This window comes from Hirundo rustica, chromosome 6 (genome assembly GCF_015227805.2).
Source record: "Hirundo rustica isolate bHirRus1 chromosome 6, bHirRus1.pri.v3, whole genome shotgun sequence".
In the NCBI taxonomy this organism is placed as follows: Eukaryota; Metazoa; Chordata; class Aves; order Passeriformes; family Hirundinidae; genus Hirundo; species Hirundo rustica.
This window is the reverse complement of record NC_053455.1, coordinates 58,819,810-58,845,608: the sequence shown is the minus strand read 5'-3', so window position 1 is coordinate 58,845,608 and position 25,799 is coordinate 58,819,810. Positions and strand designations below refer to the sequence as shown.

Sequence of the window (25,799 nt, the reverse complement as noted above, 5' to 3'; positions counted from 1 at the left end):
CTGTGTACATGTGTGTGTCTGTTTATCCAGGTATGTCACATCTGCATGTGTCTGTCCATCTGTGTCTGCATGTCCACACATGTGTGTGTAATGCATGTCTCAGTGTGGGACTGTGTGTCTGTGTCCACATCTGTCTGTGTCCCTCTATCCAGCTGTGTCCATGTGTATTTATCTGTGCCCAAGTGTGTTCACATCTGTCTTTATATCCATGCATGTGTCCATGTCTGTCTGTCCACATCTATGAGCATGTGCATGTCTCCATGTCTGTCTCTGTATCCAGGTGTGCGTGTCCATGTGTCTGTGCATGTTTCCCTGTCTGTTCATGTGTCTGTCCCTGTGTGTCCATCTCCCTATGTCTCTGCATCTGTCTGTTCATGTCTGTCCCTGTCTGTGCCTGTGTGGGTGTGTATCTCTGTTCTATGTGCTTCTGTGTGTCCAGGTTTCTGGGTGTTTGTCTCTCCACGTGTCTCTGTCCCTGTGGTGTTTGAGGCCCTTCCTCACCACAGGACAAACATCTCAGCAAGGTCCAGTTGCAGCCAGGTAGCAGGTGGGGAGATTTTACCTTAAATCCAGAGAGGCAGCGCTGGCAGTTCCAAATCAGAGTGCAGGAACACTGAGCCCTGCATCCTACACCAGTGTGTCACCAGCTTTGTCCACTCAAGCCCCTCCAGAGGAGCTCTTTAGAGGTTATTTTAAAGAAACATTTGTCCCATCGCTCCCTGGGGAGAACCCAGACACTAGTGTCAGACCTGAACGTGGGCACAGGGTGATCCCTTCACACATTACCAAAGTTCCAGGGATTGGGTTTTTCCCTCAAACTCTCTCTGGAAACGAATCCCACAGTATAAACCTGAGTCAGAGAGGCACACATGGAAAGCCAGGACACAACAGCAGGGCCAGGGTTTGCAGTTTTCCTTCCTCCAGTGCCACACCCTACAGATTACATTGCACAGGGACAGTGGCAGGCAGGACATGCTCTTGTCCCTCCAGCAGCACAATTCAGTCACACCAGGGTTGGTTACTCACAGACTCCAGAGGAGAGAGGCCATCTGATTTTCCAGCACTATCTTCCCACGGGATTCAGACATCCTTGAGGATTCCTTCCTGTGCAGCCCTGCCTGTGTTTTCACTTACCTGGTGAGCACAGGGCAATGTGGTACTTGGCTCAGACAGGCCTCTCATCAGGCCATTACACACACAACTCCAATTCAATGGCAATGGAACAATAACATCTGGTCAGACACTGAACAGCAGCAGGTTTAGGTACAGTCTCTGATCCTTTCCAAATTTTCATCTTTTAAGTGGCATATTCTAGATCTCATTCTCTTAAAAATACTTAAGTGAGGCCAACCTTTGTAAGTATATAATCAAAAATTAGATAATGGGATGTCTAAAGCAGAGGAGGACTCCAGCCCCAGCAAGGGACTCCAACCCCACAAAGAGACTGTACCTAAACGACCCCGATCCTTTTTACCTCCGTAACAGTGATACTGCTGATGTGCCTAAAGGCACTCAGAGAAGGAGCTGCTGCACAGTAACTGTTCCATTTTAGAGACACTCTCCCTGCCCCACATGTACCCCACACATCAAGATGCTCCAAGATTATTTAGATTATTACTTGTTATCCCCATTTATACCCTGCGCCCAGGGCCCAGCCAGCAGCTCTCCCCAGTCTGCAGGGGAAGGGTGGGGTTTGTCTCAAACAGTGTCTCAAAGCAAACTCAATGTCAAATTCAGGAGCCTCATTTGAACCAGGGTCCTTCTGCTGCCACTGGTTAAAAAACAGGGGTCTCTAGACAAAAGACTTGTTCTGTTCCAAAATAAATGGGATAATAAGCTGCTGCACCCAACATCAGAGGCCTGTTGGAGGAAGACAGGCACCATTATAGATAAACCAGGGCAACTGGGATGTGACAGCACTGCCAGACTCCTCGTTTGATTCAGTAAATTGTTCATATAAATACCATGTGCTGTCTTCAAAGACCTCCTGGATGCTGATTGCCAGGGCTATGCCAGCAAGGAAAAAGCTCCATGCCAGCAAAGCTGACAGGAAGGAAAATAAAAGGGAAGGATTCAGGAAAAACATGACACAGAACAGCAGCAAACCCTGAGACACGAGTGCACCCTTGTAGAAAAGGAAAGATGCTCAGAGAAAACGTCACTTCCAAGCATAATTACCCATTGAGTAGGCTCTGAGCTCTTCAGAGAAGAGGCTACACCTTGTACAGTCAGATGTCACCAAGCATACATAAAATCCCGACTTGAACACTGTTGCAATACAAATTCCAAACCTGCTCTGTATCCTCATTCTCCTGCCTGGCTGCCTGGTTCCTGGGGAAGGAGCTGTTGGCCCTGGAGACGGAGCTTCAATCTTTCAGCTAATCTAGGTTTATCTTAGGATTTATGTTTGATTCCACACTCATCTAAGTAATGGAGCAGTTAATTGGTGCTGTGCCGTGCATGAACTGCAAAGAGAGAAACATGAGAAGCAGGAATTAAATTCTACACTGCACAGGAAGATGGATCCTTTCTGCATTCCTCACAAATACGGTAATGAGATTTTAAAGTTTTATAAGATACTTGAATGCAATTTTTCCAAGGCCTTCCCTCACTGTGTTAAGTCAGATTTGGGCTAAAGTATAAAATGGTGTTAAATGCTAAACCTGCCATCCCTTTCTCCAATAAACCTTTGTTTCAGGACTCAGGATCCAGGCTCCTCCCCCAGTCTCCTCTCATTTTAGAAGCCATACAGCCACAGAACAGGGAAGTTAGAGCAGACTCCAAGGTTCACACACATCTCTGAACTACAGACACATTTTTAAGTATCTCAACACTGTAACAGGTTTATGAATAAATCAAGAACTACTTTAATTTAAAACACAAGTGCAAAGGATTCACAACTAAAGACGAGCAGGACTGTTTGTTTCAAATTATAAATCTTTTCCAAGCCCTGCTTTTTTTTTTTTTTTTTTTTTTTTTTTTTTTGCATTAAAAAAAGCAATATATCTGGAATACAGAAACATTTTACATCAAAAATTTTCCAGTGCAGCTAACGAGGAGCTTAATGAATTCGTTTCAACCAACTCCATCAGTCCCAAACTTCGGTATCTAGTCTACAGAAACCCCCTACGACCTCTCTGCCTGCTGTGGGTGAGAGAGAGAGCGATTTTGTCCTTCAGCAGGTGTCTGAACCAAGGGGATGAATCACTTCCGGAGTTTTCCCCCAGGGGTGTTCCTCTCCCCATGGGCTACAGAGCCAACCTACACGATCTGCAGACTGGGTGCCCACCCTTTTGATGGCTGGCAGCAGTGCAGATGAATTCCAGCCCAAATGACTTCAAGTAATCGACCGTGGCTTCAGTTTTGAAGCAGGATCTGTAGCTGGAGCAAATAGCAGAGGACAGAGGTTATGAACATCTTCTGAAGAACACGCAGTTCTGAGGTCAGTTTCTGAGACAGCAGGACTGTCCTGAGAATAACTAAAAGTCCAAAACCTTGGTATCTGGAGTTTCAAAACAAGATCCCAGTTCCACATGTACGAATATATTCTTGAGACCTCACAACAACACACACCATCACTGTACAATGTTAATCCCGACCTAGAGTCCAATTACCTTGAGGATCTCACTGATCAGAGAAGTGCAGCATACCAAAATACCTAAAACTATGTTAAAATCACTGAAAGAGCTGTTTAGACAACCAGAAACCTTCCAGATGTAAAGGGCTGACGGGGAGGGGCAGACCAACAGCCAGACAGCAGCACACAAACACAAAAATCAATCCTGGGATGTGCAGGATAGCTCAAATATTTCAATTTGGTCTCCTACAGCATCCCCAAAATGCTACCCAATAACTGCCCCAGAGCAGCACTTCTCAGCCTCTCCCGGGAGAAAGGACTGAGAAAGCAAGGTCCCTGGAGACCAGACACAGGAACACACTGTTTACATTCCAACCAGCACACAAGGTGTTGCAAACGATGAATTTTCAACCATAAGATTCTGGTGGTAAGATCACCTGGTCTTCACAGAGTCCACTTTGAGGCCCATATCCAAGGGTTTCCCCCTACAAAAGTTTAAAATCATGAAATGGATTCAAGATTGACCACTAAACCATACATATTCTGCAGCAAAAGAGAAGCATGTTGATGCAAGAGAGCCACTTAGAAACAAATATATACATATCACATCTGCTCCCTAAGGAATTGTGTGCAAGTTTCTAGGTCCGTGTTTAACCAAAGGAAATTAAAATCATCTGTGAAAAGGTCTCAGAGGAAAAAAAAAAAGTCATTGTGCATTGAGAGTTTCAAGGTGTCTGTGCCCCAAAGTGAGTCAGCTCATGGCTCCAGTGTACAATGAAGGAAACAAAGATCACATTTTTAAGTGGGAAATATCGTTCCAGCTCAGTAGTCAGCAGCCAGGGTGTGCAGAAACCCACAGACATTCAGATACACAACTTCAGACTCCACTTCCAAATGCCATTCTTCGGCAGCAGTGACCCGCAAGCTGTGGAATACCCGCTTTATCCTTGAGACAGACTTGGTCTCACTCACACCTCGTCTGTATTGATTGTCTTCAGCAAAGGAGAAGCCACAGGAGGCTGAGGATGCACGGAGAGGATCCACATTCGTCCTCCAAAACAATAACTGGCAAGTTCCAAGCACCATTCACAGGTCGAGACTGCCCAGGCTCTTAATTTTTTTCTAAATATATTTTTAAATATATTTAGAATATATTACAGTTTCCCCCCACATCAAGTCAGCAGGTGGAGGTGCGCTTCCTGTACTGTTGGATAAGGGGCACCAAGCACTCTGGAAGTCCTGTCTGGAGCAAAAAGGGGTGATCCAGAAGTTCTTGTGCCGTTGCTCTTTCCAATGGATCCCGTGTCAACATCCTTTCCAAGAAGTCTCTCAGAACTGGGGAGGTCTGTGAAAAAGCAACCAAGTCAACCCTGCAAAAAGGGACCAGGCACAGCTCACACAACACCAGGCTGCCAAGGTGGGTGTGGTTACAAGGATCCTGCACGTTCCCAGTATGTATCCCTGTTTTCCCAGCAACGGGAAACATGTTTTTTATGCTATGGACATAACTTTCTGTCACTGCTAGGCACAACACCTAGGTTGTTTTCTTTTGAATGGGATACAGTCAAGATAAGACTGCCTGCCACATCCTTCCATTTGGGTTGCTTCTGCTTCCCATTTTGTTACTTAAACTTTCCCGGATTTCAGCTCAAAAACTCAGCAGGATTCCTGCTACCTGGGCACATCACTTGGGTGGGAAGGGGGCATCAATCCATTCTTTTACTGGTCACAGATTTTGGAAAGGTAGTTAAATAGAGTTCTCCAATAGGTTCTGAGGGCCTGAAAAGCCCTGATGCTAATGGTACAAGATGATGAGGAAGCTGCAGAACAAGTACCAAAAAGCTGAATAATCTCACACGTTTGTCCTTAGGAAGAAGCGTAAATGCCTGGGAGTAGCCAGCTCCAATCACCACTTCAAGACCCTGCACACCTCTGGCTGGTTTAATCCTCTGTATCGTTAAAATGGACTAAAAAAATCATCTTTGGCACACATTTATTTATTTTAATGTTAATAATTACATGCAGTTAGACTGGGGGCATTTTCCCAGCTCTGGTTCACTTAGTAGATCCTGAAATACTGTTCACACTGAGATATTGCTCATCTCAGGAGCACTTGGGGTGACTTTCGCTTGGGATTGCTGGAGAAGGCACCACACAGCTCAGGATGAGTGCCAGGATCCAGCCTGCATCCCTGTCAATAATTCTGTCCATTCTTTAGCAATGCAGCAGGGATTATCCCAGGTGGATAATAAAGGTGAATAACCTTTAACCTGCTGCCCCCAGTGCTCCAGTCACTGACCACAGTGAGCCATGAATTGGCACCAGAATAGAGGGCTGGATCCACAGCTGGAGCTGCACTCCAGCAGGACACAGGGGAAGATGCCCACTGGCCTGTAAATCAGAGGTCTGCTGGAAGCCAGTTTGCTCCCCAGTACAAAGTGGAGCAGAGCAAGACCAAAACCAGCTCTGGCTGTCACAGCCTGTGGCAGGCCCACATCACCAAGCCAAGGTGTGACCCAGACCAGGATGGCTTTACACTGCCCAAGGAGAGCAAGCGCCAGGTCCAGAACGTGACCATGAAATTTTAATTAGTGTTGCAAAGGCAAAAAGGAAAGAACAGCTGTTGATGTTGGAGTGTGTGCTGTTAGTTCAGCAGTCTACTCTCTTAAATAATTCAGTTTTAGCAGCTGCAGATGCTCTGATTAATTGGAAAGGCTGGGTAGCTCAGGATGCTGCAAAAGCTGTTTGATCTCAGGGGCTGGGCATGGAATGAAAGGAAGACTGCTTTAAGCATGCACTAAAAGATGATCACTATTTCTTATGCCACTGCTGCTTTTTCCTAAGAAACCACGGAGCCAAGTTCAACTTCTGAGCTGCTGCAGAGTCTCCATGAGTTTGCATGAGTCCTGAGCTTTCCTGCTCTGACCTTAGTGCAGCCTTTGTAGTCCTGAAGGCTGTGAAGGTGGAAACTCCCAAGAGCAGGGATCCTCCTGTTCCCCTCCCTGGAAGATAAGCTACGCAATCGACATCAGCAAGCTGGGAACTGCTGGGTCCACCTGCAGCAGCTCTGACCTGCACTCTCTGTTTATGCCCAAATGCCCTCACACTGCAAGAGCTGTTCCCCAAAGCAGCCACCAGCTGTCAGCAGCAGCTTACAGCCACCAAGACCCCAAGGCCAAAGGTGTTCCCCAAGAAACATGTCCTAGCAAGACCATTTCCACAGGCAGCTGTACTGGGAACAGCTGATACAGATGTTTGCCCAAGATAAGCATCGGGCTTACAAGTGTTTGGCAGCATGCTCACCCTGTGGAAGTTTTTCAGTTTGGGAGGAGGGCTGTCACGGAGCCTCTTCATTGCCTGGACTGGAGAGTCACTGAAGTAGGGAGGTTCTCCATCTACCATCTCTATCACCATGATCCCCAGGGACCAGATATCCACCTGTGGGAGACAATGTCACTTCAATACACACACTGCAGAGGAGCAGGTCCTTGTTTTGTTGCTTTCACAAAGACCACAACATGCCACCCATGACAAACGGTACCAAGAGAGGCCAGCACTGATGCCCTCAATGCTTTAGGGCCCCATACAGGAGTTTGACAAAGTCAATTTTGCACCTAGGACTGAGCCATGCTGGTGTTGCAACACGTAAAGGTGTGCAAGTAACTGCTTGTACCACACCTGGTTGGCTGTAAACAAGACTAGTCAGTCTGCTGCCACCTGCCCAGAGCTCCAGAGCTCCCATGTCTGCTTTCCCTGCTGTGAGCCTCTCAGAGCTCACATCTCCCCCCGCTTTCTTTATGAAATTGATTTACTGATCCCTATCATGTCACAGGCTGCTCCCTGCTCACATCTGTCCACAGCAGCTACAAGTCTAGGCCAAGCTTTAGGTGTAAGAATAGAACAAGTTGATGCCTTGTTCCTAGAAGCAGAACAATCTGGTTTTCCATTGATTTAGGAAATATTGATGTCATCACCATCAAAGCTGTAGTCATAGCTGGGTTTATTTTCCAAATAGAATCTAGAGACTTCCTAGAAAAGCCAATAGTTATTTTTCCTGTGACACTTCAGAATATTACTTGCTCCCCTGTTATTGGGGAGGCAGTCCCTTACCTCAGTGGTGTATGGTATCCTTGCAATGACTTCTGGAGCCATCCAATAAGGAGTACCTACCAGGGATTTTCTTTTAGGTACATCTTTACTGATCTGAGCACAGAAGCCAAAATCAGAGAGTTTGACCTATACAAAGGAAAAAGCAACCAACCTTAAAAATAAGCCTTAAATAACATAGAGGAACAAAGACAACAAAGATGACAAAGAGAGTAAGAGGACTTCAGGAAAACAAGGGATTGGGAACAGAAAGGAAAAAAGAGACAGAGGCTGCAGCAGCAGAAGACAAGAAACAATTTGTCTGAGGAAACACACCCTGCCATCCAAGGTCAGAAGAATGGAGTCGCTCTTGATGTCTCGGTGAATGACGCCCTGAGAGTGGAGATAGGACAGAGCCTGCAGCACCGACTCACACACTGTGGCAATCTGCTCCTCGTTCAGCCTGCAGTTAGAGACAGGGGGCTGAGACTGGGCAGGGCACACTGCTCCTTCAAAGGGGGTTAAAGCACACACTTTGGCTCCATATGACAATTATCATCTCACCTATATCATTCCTCCATGTCTGTTACTGAGGAAAACATTTTTTCCTTGAGGGTTGACAACTTTAAGTTTTCATAGGTTTAATACAAAGAAATTGCACTCTGAATTCTGTACCTAAGTTCATTCTGCAGGATGCTGTTTCAAGCAGCTCTGACAGGCAGCAGTGCTGCTTGATGCCAAGGTGCTGCAGTAGCTTTTATTAAGCAAACACAGTAAAGACATTATTCACAAGGCTTATTGTGCAACTGTATCCACAGAACATCCAAAGGCATCGTTTGACATCGAGCAGAGGGATCCTTTAGGCGTTTCCTGCAGACACTCGGGGTTCACTCACACCTAACTAAAGGCAGCACAGGCTATAAACAGGGAAGACAACACTGATTTCTACCACTGTAAGCACGTGGAGTACGAGCTCCAAGAACCCCCTCTTTAGAAGCTGTTGCTGTTTAGAATAGCAATACAAAACCCTTCACAATCGAGTGAAAATTGCAGAAAGGAAAATTCTCTCCTGTACCTGGGGACAGTGACAGCTGTTTACACCGAGCAATGGTAGAAGTAAATTATTTCAAAGAATAGCTGAAGTACTCAGTGTGAGTACTGTGGATTCTCAGCCTGCCTCTAGCAGTTTTTTCTGAACAACCCCTGGTTGAGGACAGAGAAATGAAACATCCTCAGATTTGGGTCTGCAAGTGAGCCCAAGGAGAAGAGAGCACTCAGAAGGCAGAACTGTGCAGTGAACCAGCACTTTCTAAACCCATACCAATTTCCACACCATCAGCTGAGAAATCCACACTTGTGCTGCACTGTGCTACACTGATGGCAACTAAATCTGAAAGCCGTCAGTGGGCTACTTCTGCCTTTATAACTTAACCTGAAAAGGGAGAAGGATAAAGGCTACCTGTGGGACTTCCCAGCACAGAACCCAATGTTTTTAGGAGCAGTGCTTTTCATTTCAGAGTGCCTGAGCTGATCCACCTGAAAGCCCTGTGGTTCCAGAAGATCACAAGAGGTGCACTTTCACCCTGTCACGTATGGAATTTGGTTTCAGTCAAGTGACTGCATAGTGTAAAACAGATTACTGGAGGATTACCTCACTCCTGGAGATGTAAATCGCTTATCCCCCCCAGCAAAAGTTTAATGACTGCAATGATGGTATTTTCCCTCCTGGGAAAAACTGATAAAGGTTTGTAGCTTACTTCTGATAAATGTTACGGTTATAACAGATCCTGCTTCCATCATGAGGAAAAAAAAGCATTCATTAACAGGTTCAAAGGAAGCTTCTTAAAGCAAATCTAGGCTGAGGTCTCACTGGTGGATATAAATACACAGACCCTTCACAAACCTCTTCATCACTTTTTATCTGTAATTCAGTACCAGCCAAGATTTTCACTGGCCCTGTAAGCTGTGACTCAGCACTCCTCAGGATTAAACTCCTCAGGCTTGCAGACCCTGAGATGCCTCTGGACTCAGTTCTGGAAGGGCCTGCCCAGGTGTCTCCTGGACACTCCTTCCAGGTGGGGTTGCGGAGGCTGCAGAGGACAATGTGGCTCTTGATGCCTCTCAAAATTGTGCTTCCAAAACACAAAACCAAACAGAGCAAGATACCAAAACCCACCACAGGACCTAGGCCAAGCACGTATGTGAACTAAAGGTATATTTTGATTTTTAAAAAACTGAATACAATCAGTGCTAGCAATGCTGCCTATCTGTAATCCAATAATAAATGCCTATCTCTCATCCTAGAGACTTTCCTGGTCAGTCTTTCCACTGGCATGCCCTGTCCCAGTTTCCAGCCCCGCAGGACTGCTCTGAAGCAGGAGGAGGATGCTCCAGAGTCACGGGTAGGACACGATCACCATAACTGCACCAGCAGAACACCTTCTGGGAGGGACCAGAGGGCATCTGAGAACAACTTCTTTGCCCTAGAGAAATGCTTTGGGCACTGTTGAATATGAAACAGTGTAGATAAGGAAACAAATTTAGGAGAGTGTCCAGTAGTTGCTATCTTTAGGCAATGAAATTTGGGAAGGAGTCCAGATCTCAAGGCTCTGCTGCACTTCTCCAGAGGAGTTAGTGAGGTTGAATTTGTGGCTAAGGTTGCACCACTGAAAACTATTTCTGCATGCTCTTTAATACTTATTCAATGAAGTTCCTGGCCAGGATTCCACAGATATAGTAAACAATACTTTTTACAAGTACTGTATTTGACAGGGAAGGTCATCAAGGAGATGACCAATGGTTATCTAAAGGGATCAGAACTTTAAATTAGTCCCTTGGAAGTATTTACCACATATTCAAAATGGATAACAGTTACAAACCATAGTAGTTTCAGGGCACTGCAAACACAAGACCTCTGAGGGAACCTTTTTGTCCCAGAAACCCCCACTCAGCTCTTCTTGCTCTCTCATGTTGATGTCTGGGATTTTGTTTCGTACCTGATCTGAGACACGATGTCTGTGAGGGCTCCTCCCTGCAGGAACTCCATCAGCACCCAGAGCTCCTCTCCCACCAGGTAGCTCTTGTACATCTCCACGACGTTGACGTGTTGATAGTCCCTCATTATCACCACCTGTAAAACCACAGTGGACAAGTGACCACCACAAAATCACTCACCACGCTTCATCTTTTCCAACCAAGTGAGCACACACAGCCCTGCGACTACAGGGCAGAGCCTCCATTCCCTCAGCAATAGCTGTTCTAATGCTCCTAAAAGGAAGATGATCCTGCTCTCCTCTCCCCTTCCTTTTGCCACACTGATTGTTCCAATGTGGACAGTAAAATCCCCCTGGCTTCAAGCACACTCACCTCATTGAAGAGGAGCTCCCTGCGCTGCTGCTTCCTCAGATCCATCATTTTCACGGCCACCTGGCGCCCCGAGTGCTTCTCCCGAGCGATGCACACGATTCCTGTGGAGCCTTCCCCAATCTTGATGTAATTCTCCAGCAATGTCCTGGGATCTCCCTGGTCCACAACCATCCTGAGGGCTGCTTTGAACTGCTCGTGGGTCACAACCACAGGGTCCTCGCTGGTTGGCTGCCCCTTCCCAGCAGAGTCCTGGGGCAGGTGGAGGTTGCTGGAACTGGTCTGGGTCTGCCGGTTCCTGGGGGACCCCGCCGGGGAGGGCCGGCCAGGGGGCACTGCCACAGCCTTCTCTGCTGTTGGGGACTTCTGGGGGGTCCCAGCTTCGGAGATCATCCTGGGGAACTCGGAGGCAGGTTGGTCTGGGGGGAGAGACTGGGCTTTGGCTGCAGGGCTGTGGGGGGAACCCCACTGCTGGGGCTTGAAGAAAGCATTAGGCTTCAGGAAGAACAAAGAGGAAAGTGAGAGGAAAAAAAAAAAGTGATGGTTGGATTAACAAGCAGAGATATGAGGAATCATTCTGTGTCATCCCACTCTGCCTTAGCACACCTTGGAGCAGACTGGAGTCAAGAGCTTCAGGTTCTTGTCTCCAGGTCTGCCCAACACATGGCTTCAATGAAGATCTCCTTGCATGCAGATTTTCAAGAATCCCTTAGGGAAGGGGTGCTATGCTTTCACAGCCTCCAAATTGAGGCAGTTTAAAGGGAACGTGCTTTAAAAAAACCACCAAGACACAAAACCCACAGGAAAAAAACCCAGCTTCTAAAAAGCATTCCAACCTTGCCACCAAAACTCAGGGGCAACCTGTGCTGCAGAGAATTTGAAAATCCTTTATCCCTCCATGCCTCTGATCTTCCTTTGTATAAAAGGAAAGGGGATTCATGCCAAGGCTGTAAATCACTTTGATGTCTTGGCCTAATTCCCTTTGGGTAATTACACTCTGCCTACTGAAAACACTCTCTGCACTTTCCACTGGTACCTGCAGAGCATTCCTGTCGATCAGGCATGGAATTAGTTCTCCACTTTGGGAAAAGCACAGGGCACCAGGACAGCTGGAGGCAGCCAGCATGAGATTCCAGCTACACCTGCCACCTCGCTGGCTTAAAACTGACCCACAGTGATTTTGGCTTAGCAATGCTCAAGGTTTTTTGAGACCTCCCACTCAAATGAGAAGCAGGCCCAACCCTATTTAGTATAGGAGATGTAGTAAGATCACAGCCTGTGGGAATGTTGCTTCGGGATACACATTCCCATGCCAGGAAGGATAAATATTATCGTGCTAACACTCACCCTGGAAATGCTGATTAATTAAAATTCAACAACATTTAGCAGGTGGGGTACAAAAGAAATTGTATACGTACAGACGTATATGTAAAATAGACACATATTACATGTACACAAATATATGCAAAATAATAGTAGATCTGTCAAAGAAGCAACTTCAGAAAGAGCAAACCCATCATTCGTATTACAGGGCAAAATAGAAACTTCAAAGCAAAAAGCTTTTTCTCTCTCACAATTCAGAGAGATTATTAATAAAGTTAATAATATGGGCATGGGAACTGAAAACTGCCAATCGAGAATTTTTTACAAGAGCACTCATTTTCCCTGTCTCAGACAGGGAATAATTGTGTAGGATTTAATTCTATGCACTTTGGGTTTTAATCAAGGATTTTTGTCAAGAGCAGAATCTGCATAAGCCTCACACACACACAGAGGCCCTGGAAAACACGATTTAGCAGCATCAGGGCACAGCACAAACACAACTGCCTGTCAGGAGTTCCTTCCTCCCCATACATCAGCTCCACCCCTGCAGTCCTGTGCTGACATGCTCACAGCAACACAGAATTTATTTCCCAAATCTTGTTTTGTCTCAGGAGAGAGAAAAAACCTACGTTTTACATAACCCAGAGCATGCAGAAGGGCACACAACACTCATGCAAGCTCACACAGGTTTGCTTAACCTGTAAGTTAAGCTTTGTAAGTCTTATTTCCTGTCCTGTAATCTGACAGTCCCGTGTTCGTGTTTTCTATCTTGGGACAATTTTGAGGCATCACTGGTTCTCCCACTCCTCCCCTTCATAATGAAGATGCACTCAAACTTCCCAAAGTGCTTTTCAAGGCATCACCTTCCCATTTCAGCCATCTATCCAGCCTGGGTATCCCATTCCAGAGGTGGATGCTCCCTAGAAGTGTCCAAGACCAGGTTGCAGCAGCCAGGTCTGCCCATGGCAGAGGGTGGAACCCCATGGACGTTGAGGCCTCTACCAACCCAAACCAGTCTGGGATTCCATGATTCAGTTATATCCCTGCTCCTGTCATCTGCAATTACACATTTCTTACACATCATCAGCTCCATCAGAGCAGGAGACCCAGGTTTTCATCATCAGAGGCTGGTAAAAGCGTCTCAGATAAAACCAAATATCAGGGATGGCACAGATCCCTCACTGGAGGAGGGAGATAGATAAAGGTCTTCAAGGTCTTCCCTGCTCCTCTCTTCTGACAAACAGCTGGAGTTCAAACATTCCCAAGCACATCCACTTGGAATGGTAACTTCTGGTCCTGCTCCTGGAAGTGCTGAGCACAGCAAGGACACTTTGGGGAAGACAGAAGTGGCCAGCACTAGGTACTCAGGGGGCAAGCCTCGAAGCAGTGTAGATCAGACCAGAGTCACCAAGACAGCAATAAGTGCAGTTTGTGTTACATAAGGACTGCATTCCTTCAAAATCCTCTCCCTGTGCCCAAAGCCTTGAGCCTGGATCCTTATGCAAACTGCAAGAAGCTGGATTGGAGATATCCCTTCCCTACAACACCCTTCAGAGCAGTCAGGTTGGTTTGGACAGTGGTTCCTGTCATTGTCCTCCCAGTTCAGGAACTTCACAGCTGTTGGGAATCAGCCTGGCCCAGCACAACTTTGAAGCCACCAGACAAGCCGTGCAAAGATCGATGCTGGGTCAGCCCAAAACAGAAAATAAGCGATGGTTGCATTTCCTATCCAGTACCAGGAACCAGAGATTTTCTCCAGTTTAACAAGAAATCAGTCATTCATTCAGGATGGCTTTTCCTGGGGGAGCTGTAGCTATGAGCTGTCCCACCCTTTCCAAAATCCAACAGGCTGACTTCCTGTGTGACAGCACCGTGGGTGCTCTTGCAAACCCTGCTGCTGTCGTGGCCTGACAGATACAGCTGTAACCAACACCGCTCTCCCGAGGTAGCTCTGGTTTGCACAGGCAGAAGAACCCAGCGCTAATGCAAATCGTGGCAATTTCCCAAATGGCAAAGGTTCTTTGGTGCCAGCAGAATGGCACTGCAGTTATGCCTTTACCTCACAGAAGGTATGACTAAGACCCCTCTTCCTTCCCAACCCACGCTCCTGCGGCTCCGCCAAACCTTCTGCTGCAGATCTGGCTGCCGTCCTGAGCTGTGCCTCGCAGCAGCTCGTGAAGCTCAGGCGGACCACACGCTTCCCCTGCCCGGGACTATTTTGATTCCAACATTTATCATAACAAGAACAGATGGTTGCCCGATGTTTGCAATTAAATTGGCTGCACACGTAACCTCTGGAACTGTAAAGCCAACACTGCAGTCCAGTGAATAACCCTTACCTTGACCTGCACTGGAGGGCCTGGCTTGTTTGAGGTGCTGGAGGAGGGGAACACGCTGCGCAAGAGCCTCCTCTTCAGGCTGTTCTCCCGCGATTTGGAGCCGGGGCTGCCCTCCCCCGAGGGCCTGGCGTTGGGCTGTCGCTGATGCCAGCCCTCCTCCGGGCTCTTCATCGCCGTCTCGCTCTCGTTCAGCCCAGAGGCACGCTGCAGACAGCTGCCATCAGTGCCCTGGAACTCTGACGGCCCCAGGGACTGGGCTTTTGTCACCATCCCGTTGGGATGAGACTGCCCTTCCGAGCGGGATTTGTAATCCGGCCACATGGTCTGCCTCCGGGCCACCTTGGACCCGCCGTTGCAGTTGAGGTAGTTCCCATACTTGTCTGCCCAGTCTCCTTCAGGACTCTGAAGGTACATGTCTGGGGGTCTCTCGTCTCCCAGGAGCCCAAGGGACTGGGCTCTCCTCCTGCTGGTGGGGCTCCTGCCCCTCAGAGTGTTTGAGCTGATGGCAGAAAGCTTCTGGATGTCATTGAGCAAGCCAGAGATGTAGCCTTCCACTTCCACGGTGCTGCCCCGCACCACAGTCTGGGAAACAGGGGAGGTGAGAAACAAGTCAGAGTTGTAAGAATCGTGGCTCAATTTATCTTGTCAAAGGTTAGATTTTGTACATATAGCCAAAGACAGCTCAAGGAATTCAGGAAAAATTACCAATGTTTGCCTTGGTTTCATTGTCCTTTACTGAGGGAAAGAAAGTGTCCTTGTGTTACATCCTGCTGTCAGAGCAGCAGTGCTGTCAGCCAGAACAGTCGATTCTGCTGTTGTGCTCACATTCTAAAAGACAATATTAGAGCAGAACTGGGATATTTCAACACTCCTGGCTTTCTTATGCTGAAACTGTGTGATGCTACATCACTAATGCACCCACCAAGCTCCTGAAATATTAGTTCTCAGAAGTTCCAGCATGCTGCAAGCTCCATTTACAAAACTCACCTTTGCTATGCCAACACAAGGTTCATCTCTCCCTGAAGCACTCTCAATAGCGTTGTAATCAGCGTCCCTCAGTCTGCTTCTCTACAATTTCTGCTAATACATCCCAATCCTGACCAGTGCAGACTGTGCTGTTCCAGCTCTGCCTCCCTGCTCTGCTCTGCCAAGCTATTATAATTAAAAATGATGAACAAAGGGTCACGGCAGCTCACAACTGCCTTGTAAGCAAACCCTGAAGAACAAGGCTTCCATCCAAACAGGCACCAGCTCTGTACAAGTAGGACACTTGAAGCTGTTGGTATATTATGTAGTGTTCTACCTTGGTTTTTTCTGGAACTGAAAAGCTTACAGAAGCTTTTCTAGTGCTGGGAACCAAAATGTTTTTCATTTCTCCACAGAAATTCGCAGCACAGGATCACTCCTACACTTTCATGAACCTTTGCCTGAGGAAAGTCCTTCCCTGGAGTGACAGCAATCTCCTGTTTGCTAACTGAGCTCCAGGGATCTTCTAAACATGTTGAATTAATTACACTGAGACGAATACTTAGCTGGTGCAACACAGTAGCTCCAGCAATTTCAACAGAAAACACCACCACAGCGCACAAACGAGCACCTGGTTTGCTCAGCGCCTGAGAATTAAAGGCAGAAGAGAAAATTTTTGCTCAACAAGGTGAAGAAAGGACAACTCAACTCCATGGTACACACGGCAGCTGCAGATAGAAATTCTGGTCTTCACTCCTACTCCCTCACCACACACACACACACCCTTCCTCCACAGCCCAGCTGCTGTCACGGAACAATGTGCTGGGAACATGAGCTTTTTGTCCAAAATGGACAAAAGTCATTCCAGGAAGATGTGGGTATTCTCAAAATAAGTCTCCAACAACACGCTATGGCATCTCCAGAAAATCCACTGCAGTGCTCTTCTCCCCTTCTGGCTCAAAGTCCCTAGAACTAGACTCAGGTCACTCCCATGAAGTCAGACCTAGCCTCAGCACACAGGGAAGATGGGAGTTAATCTTGCTTTGCTGCTGTGTTTAAGGACTGCATCAGATTAATGAGGAAACATCCAAATTTGAGCCAAATCTATATACAGTGCTCTCAGACAGCTCATGCCTTACTGACCAAACCTGAGAAATTGTAACAAGAAAAATACCTTTTTATAAGCTACACACAAACCCAGGAATTACTCTGACAGTTGAATCCAGGACTATATACGAGGGCTTGGCAAACCAGCACTTGAAAAAAAACCACAAAACTAATTGATTGATCATTGAACAGGAATTAATTCAAATGGAGTTTACCAGAAAGAGTCAGCTTTGTTATGCAGTCTATGCGAGCATTTGCATTTAGAATTACTGGGGGAAACAGTGTTAGTTTAAGATGATTCTTTAGTTTTTAAAGCCTGTTGGGTATTCTGTCCTTGTTCTCTTAAGGATTTGCACCTCCTTTCAGCTTTTACCACCCCTGGGTTTAGTAAGTCAGACATGAAAGTCCTGACCAGCATAAGGCTCAGGGCAAATTCCAGGAAAACTCTTCACACACATTTCTGTTTCGACAGTGATGCCTCACACTAATTTTCGAGCATCCATTGCCTAATACTTGAGGAAACTTGGTTTGCTCTGGAAATGCCATTGATGCAGTGTCCAGAACCTCACTGAAGTCAAGATACAGGGGAGTGCTATCACTTCTCCCTGACCCAAAGCCCCCTGCTCTGTGATTAATGAAAATTGGGTTGCTTGACGTGATTATTTTCTTGATAAATCCATACTGGCTGCCAGCTATTACCCTGCTATCTCCTTGGAAGAGGCTGCAAATAGATTACTTGCTTATTTGTTCCAGTCTCTTTCTGGGGATAGAAATTATTCTGACTGATCTGCAATTCCTTGAATTTCATTAGGCCCAGCTGACTTGAAAACATGTAACTTCTTAGTGAAGTCTCATTTCTGTTCCTGTTCTTTTCTTATTCTGGCCTGCATTCTCATTCCTTCACGCTCAGGCTAATTGTCAGCCCACTGATCACACTTAATGAAGACCAGAGAAAAATCATTAAACACTTAGGAATTCTCGGTGTCATCTGTTAACTTCCTTCCAAAACCAGCAGTGAACAAATTCTTTCCTTCATCCTCCTCAGTGCGCTCATGACGTATCTGCAGTGTCCTTTATGTTCTTTGAGAATAACATCTCTTTTTGTGCCTTGGCCTCCCAGTTTTGCTCCTACATGAATTTCTTTTCTCTTTGCCCTTTATAACTTGACCTAGTTTCCACCCTTCTGAGCAATCCTCCCGCAGTTTAAGCTCATTACAGAGCCCCTGATCTAACCAAGTTGGTATCTTATTACACATTTTATCTCTTCTCTGGATTGTGCTCCTATCCTCTACTACATTTTGAACCTCAAAGCACATTCAGGACACCAGGAAATACCTCCTGCCTTTTATTTTTTTTTTACCCATTCTTCCTAAGCAAGTTTTTCCTTTATAAACCAGCAAAGATCCGGGCAGGCCATTTCATTTGCAGGTTGGATTATGTACTGAAGCATACATTAAATCAAATGTGTCCCCTTTAGTCTTCATGTTTTAAGCACCTGTACACAAAAAGCTAAATATATTCATCAGATAGCCAAATCTATTTTATATCCCTCCTAAAACCCGAGCATCAACATCTCTGTTTTACAAGGCACCTTTCAGTTTTTAGGCCCCTGCAGAGATTTTTTTAACTGGGAACAAAAACTTCCCCAGAGCAAGCAAGATGTTAAGCACAATATTTCTGTCACCATCTTTCATTTCCTTTCCTGAGAGGTCACCACAAAGCTGTGTTTTCCCACAGCATGTTTCTGCTGTCACTTACGCAGTCTGCAGATGCCAGTACCAGCAGCCATCTACACCCACCCATCTACAGGAATCACTTGTTTTTCCTTTCTGAAGGACATTGTCCCATTGCTATGTCCCACTTTCCATTAAAATGCTGGTTTATCAACCATTTTAGCTCAGATCCTGCTTTAGTCCTTGCTGTCCTCACTTGTCCATGAGCAGCAAAGGCAGTGCTACACTGCTCTCTCTCCCACTTAGGCTCCCCTGGCAACTTAATTGCCAGCCAAATTTGCTCACCCACGAGAATGACAAACCTGCTAAAACAGGTTTCTTGACAAATTCTTCTCTTAGCTTCCCTGTACAACAGCTGAACACATCCTGGGTCCTGTCAGCTACCCCAGGAGCTTTCACAGGTTCCCGTCACTGTGACAGGCAGACAGCTGGTTATTTCAACAGTGACAGCAACAGGTCAGGACCCTACTGTCCTTATTCCTGATGAAGTTACTATCACCTTGGGCTACCAAAGCCTCCTACCCACTGAATTCCATATGTATACCACCCTTAGTCCCATTTATGGGGCACTAGAAACAAACAAAACCTCAACTTGGAGGCAACTCCCCGAGGAACAGGAAAGAGCTGTCTCCCTCCCTTACCTTCATAGGCTGGAGCTGCATTCTTGTGATCCTCGAAGGGTCTACCACTGGCTTGGGGCGCCTCAGAGTGTCCAGAATATTCTGCCATTGTGGTGGCAGGCCCACAAATTTGCCCTCCTTGGGGTCAAATGAGGTGTGGACACGGTGCTCAAAGTTTTGCGGGGCCGAGATCTCCGGGCGTTTCTTCTTCTTCTTCCGGAACATGATGCCTGAAGGGGAGAAGGCGACATCATCAGTGCCTGTCTAGGGTTGAAGTGCCCAAGCAGTAAAATCAGGTATCAGTTCTATTAATTAATTATGTTGTATTGAGAACATTTTTCCAGTGAAAAGCGCTTTATCGAGAGTTGATCACCCGTTTTTACTGAGGAGGAAACAGTCACCAAGAGAGTGATGATTTTGCCCAAGGCCACCTTGCAGGTTTCATGGCTCAGGTGGGATTTCTAGTGACTTCCTTTATTTCTACAAATTCATATTGCCTGATAAAACGATTTCTAAAGTAATTAAAAGAGATATATTTATATTTTACCTGCTTGCACCTACATTAAATGGCTTTGGAGTCCAGCCAGTTAGACAGCATTGATTCCACCACAAGCCTGAAATTTAAGGTGGCTATGAACAGGGCTCAGATTGTCTTCTCACTGCTTACTCCAAGTAAATTATATCCAGGTTGGTTCCCATTTAAAGACTGCAGAGCTGTTGCCAAAGGAAGAGCTGCCCGAGACTGACTCTGGATCTCAGTTTTTCTTGCTTAGACAGAGGGCTCAGAAGGGAGAAGAGGAGGTGGAAGGTGGAAATCAAACTCTGTCAGCAGGTAGCTGAAGAAGCTAAAATTAAAAACTAAGATTCTTTTCCCCTGGGGGCTCAGAGAGACAGCTTGTGTGAACAGCCAGTGCAAGTGCAACAAGCCAGAAGCACCTAACACTGAAATATACCCAAACACAGGAGACTCCAAAATCAGAATTAAGAATTTATAGCCAAAAAAAGACACTTAGATAGAAAGTTAAGAGATTGGATCTTTCTGAAATTAGGAAGATATCAAGGAAAAGGAAGAGCCAGAGTTCTGCATGCAGTCAAGAGGTGAGAAAGCTGGAGGACTGCAGTGGATTGACACAACCTCTTCACAAAAACCAGACAGGGAGGACAGGGTGAGGTAAGGGGATTTTCTGTGGAGAGCCAGGTTTTTCAGAGTGGGGAGTGGTGGGAGTGAGAGACAGACAAGCATAAATCAAAACAGGAGTGGTCCCAACAGCATAGAAGGAAAAGCTTTCCTGTGACCAGGAGAGTGCAACACTGGAGCAGCCTGCCCAGACAGGCTGGGCAGGCTCCATCCTCAGGGGTTTGCTCTCAAAGCCAAAGCCCTGAGTAATCCAGCCTGACCCTCCAAGCTGACCCTGCCTTGAGCTGGGGGGTTGGGCTGCACCTCTCAACGTCCCTTCTTCCCTGAAATGTTCTATGACTCCATTCTCTGCTTTGGGAAAAAGCTGCACAGGTTTTTTAAAACAATTAACATCTGCCAATAAATGAAAATAACGACATTTATATGCTCTTCCTTTACCACAGACAATGTTACTATTGGCATTCGCTTCTCAGTAACGCTGCTCACGGCCATGAATGCCATCACTTCCCTGACATCGAGTTGAGGATTTTTCCCACTTAATCTTCAACTTTGTAGCAGCCATTCTTCCCCTGTTCAGGACCTCAGCCGCCAACTATTTGTGCTGAATAAATATTTACAAGGGTCAGAGAGACAGACTGCATAGAGAGATAACCCGCTGTGGTGTAGACATGAACACACTTCTAGAGGACGCCAGTCTCCAAAATCAGCACATCACAGTGAAATCTATGTCAAACATTTTCCAGGTTGTCCCACTCTAAACTTGTTTAGGGAGCAAAGTGCAGCCACCAGCTGAACAATGACTTTGCTGCCTGGTGCTAGACTGGGGTCTCAAAAATCCAATACACTGTGGCTTCCAGTTTGGTTACCATGATCCTGCAGTCACAGGGATAGGAAGTGTTTGTATGGCAGAGAAGGACCTTTGCTCCATCTAACCCCCAGACATCCTTGGGGAAACAGCAACTTCACACATACTGCCCATTGCGACAGCCTACTAGAGATACATCACAGGTGAAAAAGAAAACAAAAGGCTAAGAAACAAAAAACCCAAAACAACTAACCAACCAACCAAAAAAAAACCAAACCAAACCAAACCAAAAAACCCTCCCCAAAACCAACCAACCAAACAAAAACAACAACAAAAAAAACACTTAGAAAAGAGGCTGGAAGCAACTGCTCTGCCTAGAAGAGATTTCACAGCCAGAATAATCTTTGCTTAGAATAAGCTCCAATGAAAATCCAAATACATCTTAATGGAGAGCTTATGAGAAGGGTGTCTGTGCTCCTGGTCTGTATTGTATTGCAGCTCCTCAAACACAGTGATTCATCTCTCAGGCCCCTTAGGTGCTGCTTATTAACTAATAATCAAGACTGAAGTCAGAGGGCAATTCTTTAGGGAGGAAGAAAAGGTGCAGACAATCCCAGAAAGGAAAGATACTTTAATAGCTCATGGTGTTAGCAGTGCTCAAACCAACAGCTGGAGCTGCTGAGGAGTTGAGAGCCTCCAAGGAAAGCAGGGAGTATCTCTGTAGCATTACAGCAAATGGCTCAGTTCTGAATCCTTGACTACATGTGAGTTATGACAGCTCCTTGATCCAGCCACAGCAATCCCAGTGATGTTACTATTTTAACCAGTACCTCTTCTGCTCGTACTCTCACAGCTTCATAATGAGAGGATACCCAGGGCATAGCAGACAGTCTCAAGTTTGCTCTTTTAAGTGCTTCATGTGGCAAAGGGTCCTGTAAAACAGCGTGTTGCAAATGCCACAATCATTAGCACTTGTAGCATCAATGGTTTTCTGAACACATCAGGTATTTCCCCATAAGGAGAATGATTCTGGCTTAGGTGCTTCAAAATGCAAAATTTCAAAGCCCAGGTGATATTTTGGCACCAACCAGAACAGTGGTTCTATTTCACTGTCTCAGTTTGCAGAAGCATAAACACAACACTCCATTTGTATATTTACATAAAACCCCTATCCCTGACAATCAACACGTGGACTACACCAAAAGCATGCTTCCAAAACCCAGAAGGGAGCACCTGCTGAGTTCATGGTCAGTTTTAAGTGACTGCTTGGCATGCATCTACCTTATTGGCTTAAAACAGACAGCTTAAAAACAACAAAATGTAATCAGCTCCAAATACAACACACCCCTGGGCATCCAATAGCATTTGCTTTATACGGTCAGCATCAATCCCTGATCATAAAGAGATCAGACAGGTGGTTTAAAGGCAAACTGCATTAGGATCAAATTAAATACATACACTAAAAATAGTTATTTGAAATTCAATGGATTCTAATAATCTTGGTAGATTTTGCATCTCATTGAGGAGGTCTGTATTTAACCAGTCTCCTTTCACTTAGTGGTTTCCATGCAAGAGCTATTTACTTGTATCTCCAATACCCAGCTAAAGAATGTTTATTGTTAAATAAAACACATAAAACCAGGCCTTTTCTAAGTCAGCGAGAAATTCAAAAGAACATTTTAAGCATATAAGATTTTGTAAATCAAGCCAAACCAGTATTTAAGCACAGACAGCATCCCTTTAATATAACAACACAAATACTGTGACACTGATTTTATAATAATCTACTAGACTTTAGTCTTTCATTCAGTGCTGACAACTGTACTGTAAGAAATGTCACAAACATAAATAATAAAAGTCACTACCACAAGACAAAAGCAGTCGGAGATTGAAATTCTCTCAGCGATCCATTCCTGCTGCCTGGGAAACCACGTTAGGTTTTTCAACTCCAGATATAGCTGTTCCTAGATGATACTGTTCCAAAAGCTGTCACATCTGCCAGTGAGCACGAGAAAAAAAATCCCACAGCCAGCAGATCCAGAGCAGGGGGAGGGATCAACTGGGAAGGAGGGGCAAGAAGAGAGAGGGGTCAGCCTCAGATGAGAGGAAGGGGTGGAAAGATTATGGATGGAAGGGGAATGAGAGTTAGTAAGGAGAAGAGGAACGGGTGGGAGACAGACAACCCGAGGAGGAAGGCACAGAAAAAAGAAGCAACATCATCCGGAAGGGGGAAAAAAAAAAGAAAAAAAAAGTAGATAAATGTTATCAGGAGTGGCTCGTTCCAACGCCCAGACAAAGGCAGCGGCGTGCGCTGCCTTTTCACCCGACCTGCCTCCACCCTGCTCACGTCCAGCCACACGGACCCGTGCTCGTACCCTCCCTCACTCACACATGCACTTGATGATAGCACGGCAGCACGGAGCTACTTCAGTCTCACTTGTGCAGTTTCCAGTTAAAAATAAGCTCTCCCTCCCCCTCCTTGCTGCAGCGCTGAACTCGCTCATCAGCTCATTGCGTCGCTATCGCAGATCTGGACGCAGCTCCCTGCATTCCTGCTGCTCCGGACGAGAGATAACGCTTGGTCCCCGGGCTCAAGAAAGCCATTCCCATAATTTCCAAATCCTCCCACAGCTGATCTGCCAAACTGCTCTGGCCAGCTCCAAGAGGAGAGGGAGAGGAGAACTCTTCCTACAGGACCTGAGGAACTGCAATATGCAGATTGAGTTTGCAGTTGGAAGATGAAGATCCCAGAGAAGCCGCCAATTAAAAGGAAAAAATGTATTTCCATACTCTGCTGCTCAGGTTGCTGTCATGTGCTGCATTTGAAATGGATTACAGGTTAACTAGGCCATTATCCATGCATGTCATATGCATGTGTTCACACAAATGTGTGTGTGAATATGCACACATGGAATTTCACTGCATCCTATACCATCTAAAAAACTCATGTTTGCCTTCCTGAGGTTTCCAACGCTCTTATTATTTATAACAAGCCATAAATGATCGTAGCAGTTTGCAAACAAAGGGAAATGACAGGGTACATCCCTGAAGAGCTGACAAACCAAATGTGACTTCACACCGCAAGGAATGGCAACAAGGGTCAGTGAAAGGGAAAAAGAAAAGCCAAATGGTCCAAAATCTGAAACGTGATCTAAGAGCACTGCCCTGACACCTTCCACATCTGTGTGTAATTCTAGCTTTTTATCCTCCTAAAGGAAGAGCGGATATTTCCTTGCTGTACTATCCCTTCTATTCCTTTCTCCCTCACCAGCCCCCCACAGCAAAGCTGTGTGTTGGAGCAAAGCAACAGCGCAGCAAACTGATGTGATGCTCTAAATCCTGCCCAAACACACATGAGAGCACAGATTAATATTACATTAGAAATAAGCTTAGGGAGAGACATATTTGTTATATTGGTGGGTTTATTTCTGAGGAATGAGAAGAACAGCACAACTGGCTTGACATTTTTGCCTGCCTCCACTGAGCAGGGTTTGAAGGCTTCTGAAGGCTTCGGTGCTGCCTCTCTCTCCCCTGCTCCATTTCCTTGCTCATAAATTAGCACTAAAACCTAAAACCCAGTGAACGCCTCTTTGCTTAGCTTGTTTGGGACGCTGCTGGGTTACATACTTTTAGATGTGTTTTAGCTATACCATACCAAATTCATTCTGGCACATATATAAAAGTACTTGCAAAGGAAAGACCTCTTGAACTTTCCAAAACCAGCAGGGGCATGTCCCATATGCTAATGGGCTTTATCCCTTGACAAATAACAAAGTTTTCCATTTATTTACAGTCCCCTAGAAATCCCAGCTGAAGTCACCAGCCCATTGTGTCTGCCTCTGAAGTCAGGCCCCACCCTGTAGAGGTCTCATCTGAACACACGAAAGATGAGGAAAAGGAATCATTATCCTCATTTGCAGATGAGACAGAAAAAAAATTACTAGCCCTGTTTCTTCTGTCTAGATCAGCAGATCTACAACATCTCCCAGGTATGTCTCCTAGCTGCTTTTTAACTTTATATCAAGGCCTGATCCAGGCCCAACACACCCTGGCTTCCACAGGGAGAAAACATGGGTGCAGGGCCCCAGCGGAGACCAAGACACACTCTGACCACAGGTTTGATCTGGACACCAGCACGTAGGTGCAGAAGCTTTGACAGAACCCAGCAGCACAGACAGAAATCACACCCAAACCTCTGCTGCAGTCCAGTGCCTTCATTACAAGACCAGCCCTTCCCACCTGGGCTCAGTGTGTGAGAGGGTACAGCCACCAAAGGCTGCTGCAGCACCAGGGAAGGCGGCTCACTCATCATGTCCTTGGCATGCAGAGCCAGCAGGACGTGTGCTGCAGGTCACCAGGCTGACACCAAAGCCACAACAACTCTGACCCTTTTCCCCCACCTTTTATGTGATTCATGTGGCTTGTGTCCTGTTCTGGCTGTACCAAACCACGCTGAGCTGCGCTTTTGACACTCACCTCACACCTGCACCCCTCCCTGATCCCTGTCCGAAGAGCAGCTGCACTGTTCCACATGGATTTCCTGACATTTTGCCATGAAGGATGCATCAGGGTTAAAAACAAATTGCTGCATTTTGCTGTTAATCCAAAGCACCACAGAGCTTCAAGACAGGGCTTGACAGATTCAGGGCTTCACTCTCCACTGTCACGTGTGACAGATCCATTCAAAATAAGCATATAAGTACTATCAAGATTAGAATAAGAACATTTAAGGTCCTGTCTCC

The 25,799-nt window shown here is 46.1% G+C and overlaps 1 protein-coding gene across 9 annotated transcripts in view; it reads right to left on the bottom strand.

The window, feature by feature from the left end:
* Positions 1-2,982: 2,982 nt before the first annotated feature.
* PAK6 (p21 (RAC1) activated kinase 6) overlaps positions 2,983-25,799 on the bottom strand; it is a 43,330-nt gene continuing 20,513 nt past the window's right edge. For 3 of the 9 annotated variants that reach the window (XM_040066349.2, XM_040066350.2, XM_058421179.1), the window contains 8 exons: positions 19,136-19,344; positions 14,689-15,270; positions 11,030-11,521; positions 10,660-10,793; positions 8,000-8,126; positions 7,688-7,813; positions 6,881-7,015; positions 2,983-4,922 (listed from right to left, as the gene is read on the bottom strand). In XM_040066349.2, coding sequence (XP_039922283.1) covers positions 4,755-4,922; positions 6,881-7,015; positions 7,688-7,813; positions 8,000-8,126; positions 10,660-10,793; positions 11,030-11,521; positions 14,689-15,270; positions 19,136-19,344 — 1,973 coding nt within the window. In that variant the 3' untranslated portion in view covers positions 2,983-4,754. Of the gene's footprint in view, positions 4,923-6,880; positions 7,016-7,687; positions 7,814-7,999; positions 8,127-10,659; positions 10,794-11,029; positions 11,522-14,688; positions 15,271-19,135; positions 19,345-19,661; positions 21,289-22,922; positions 23,241-23,446; positions 23,528-25,799 lie in introns of those variants that run through there. The other 6 variants (XM_040066355.2, XM_040066359.2, XM_040066352.2 and 3 more) reach the window with 6 other exon arrangements.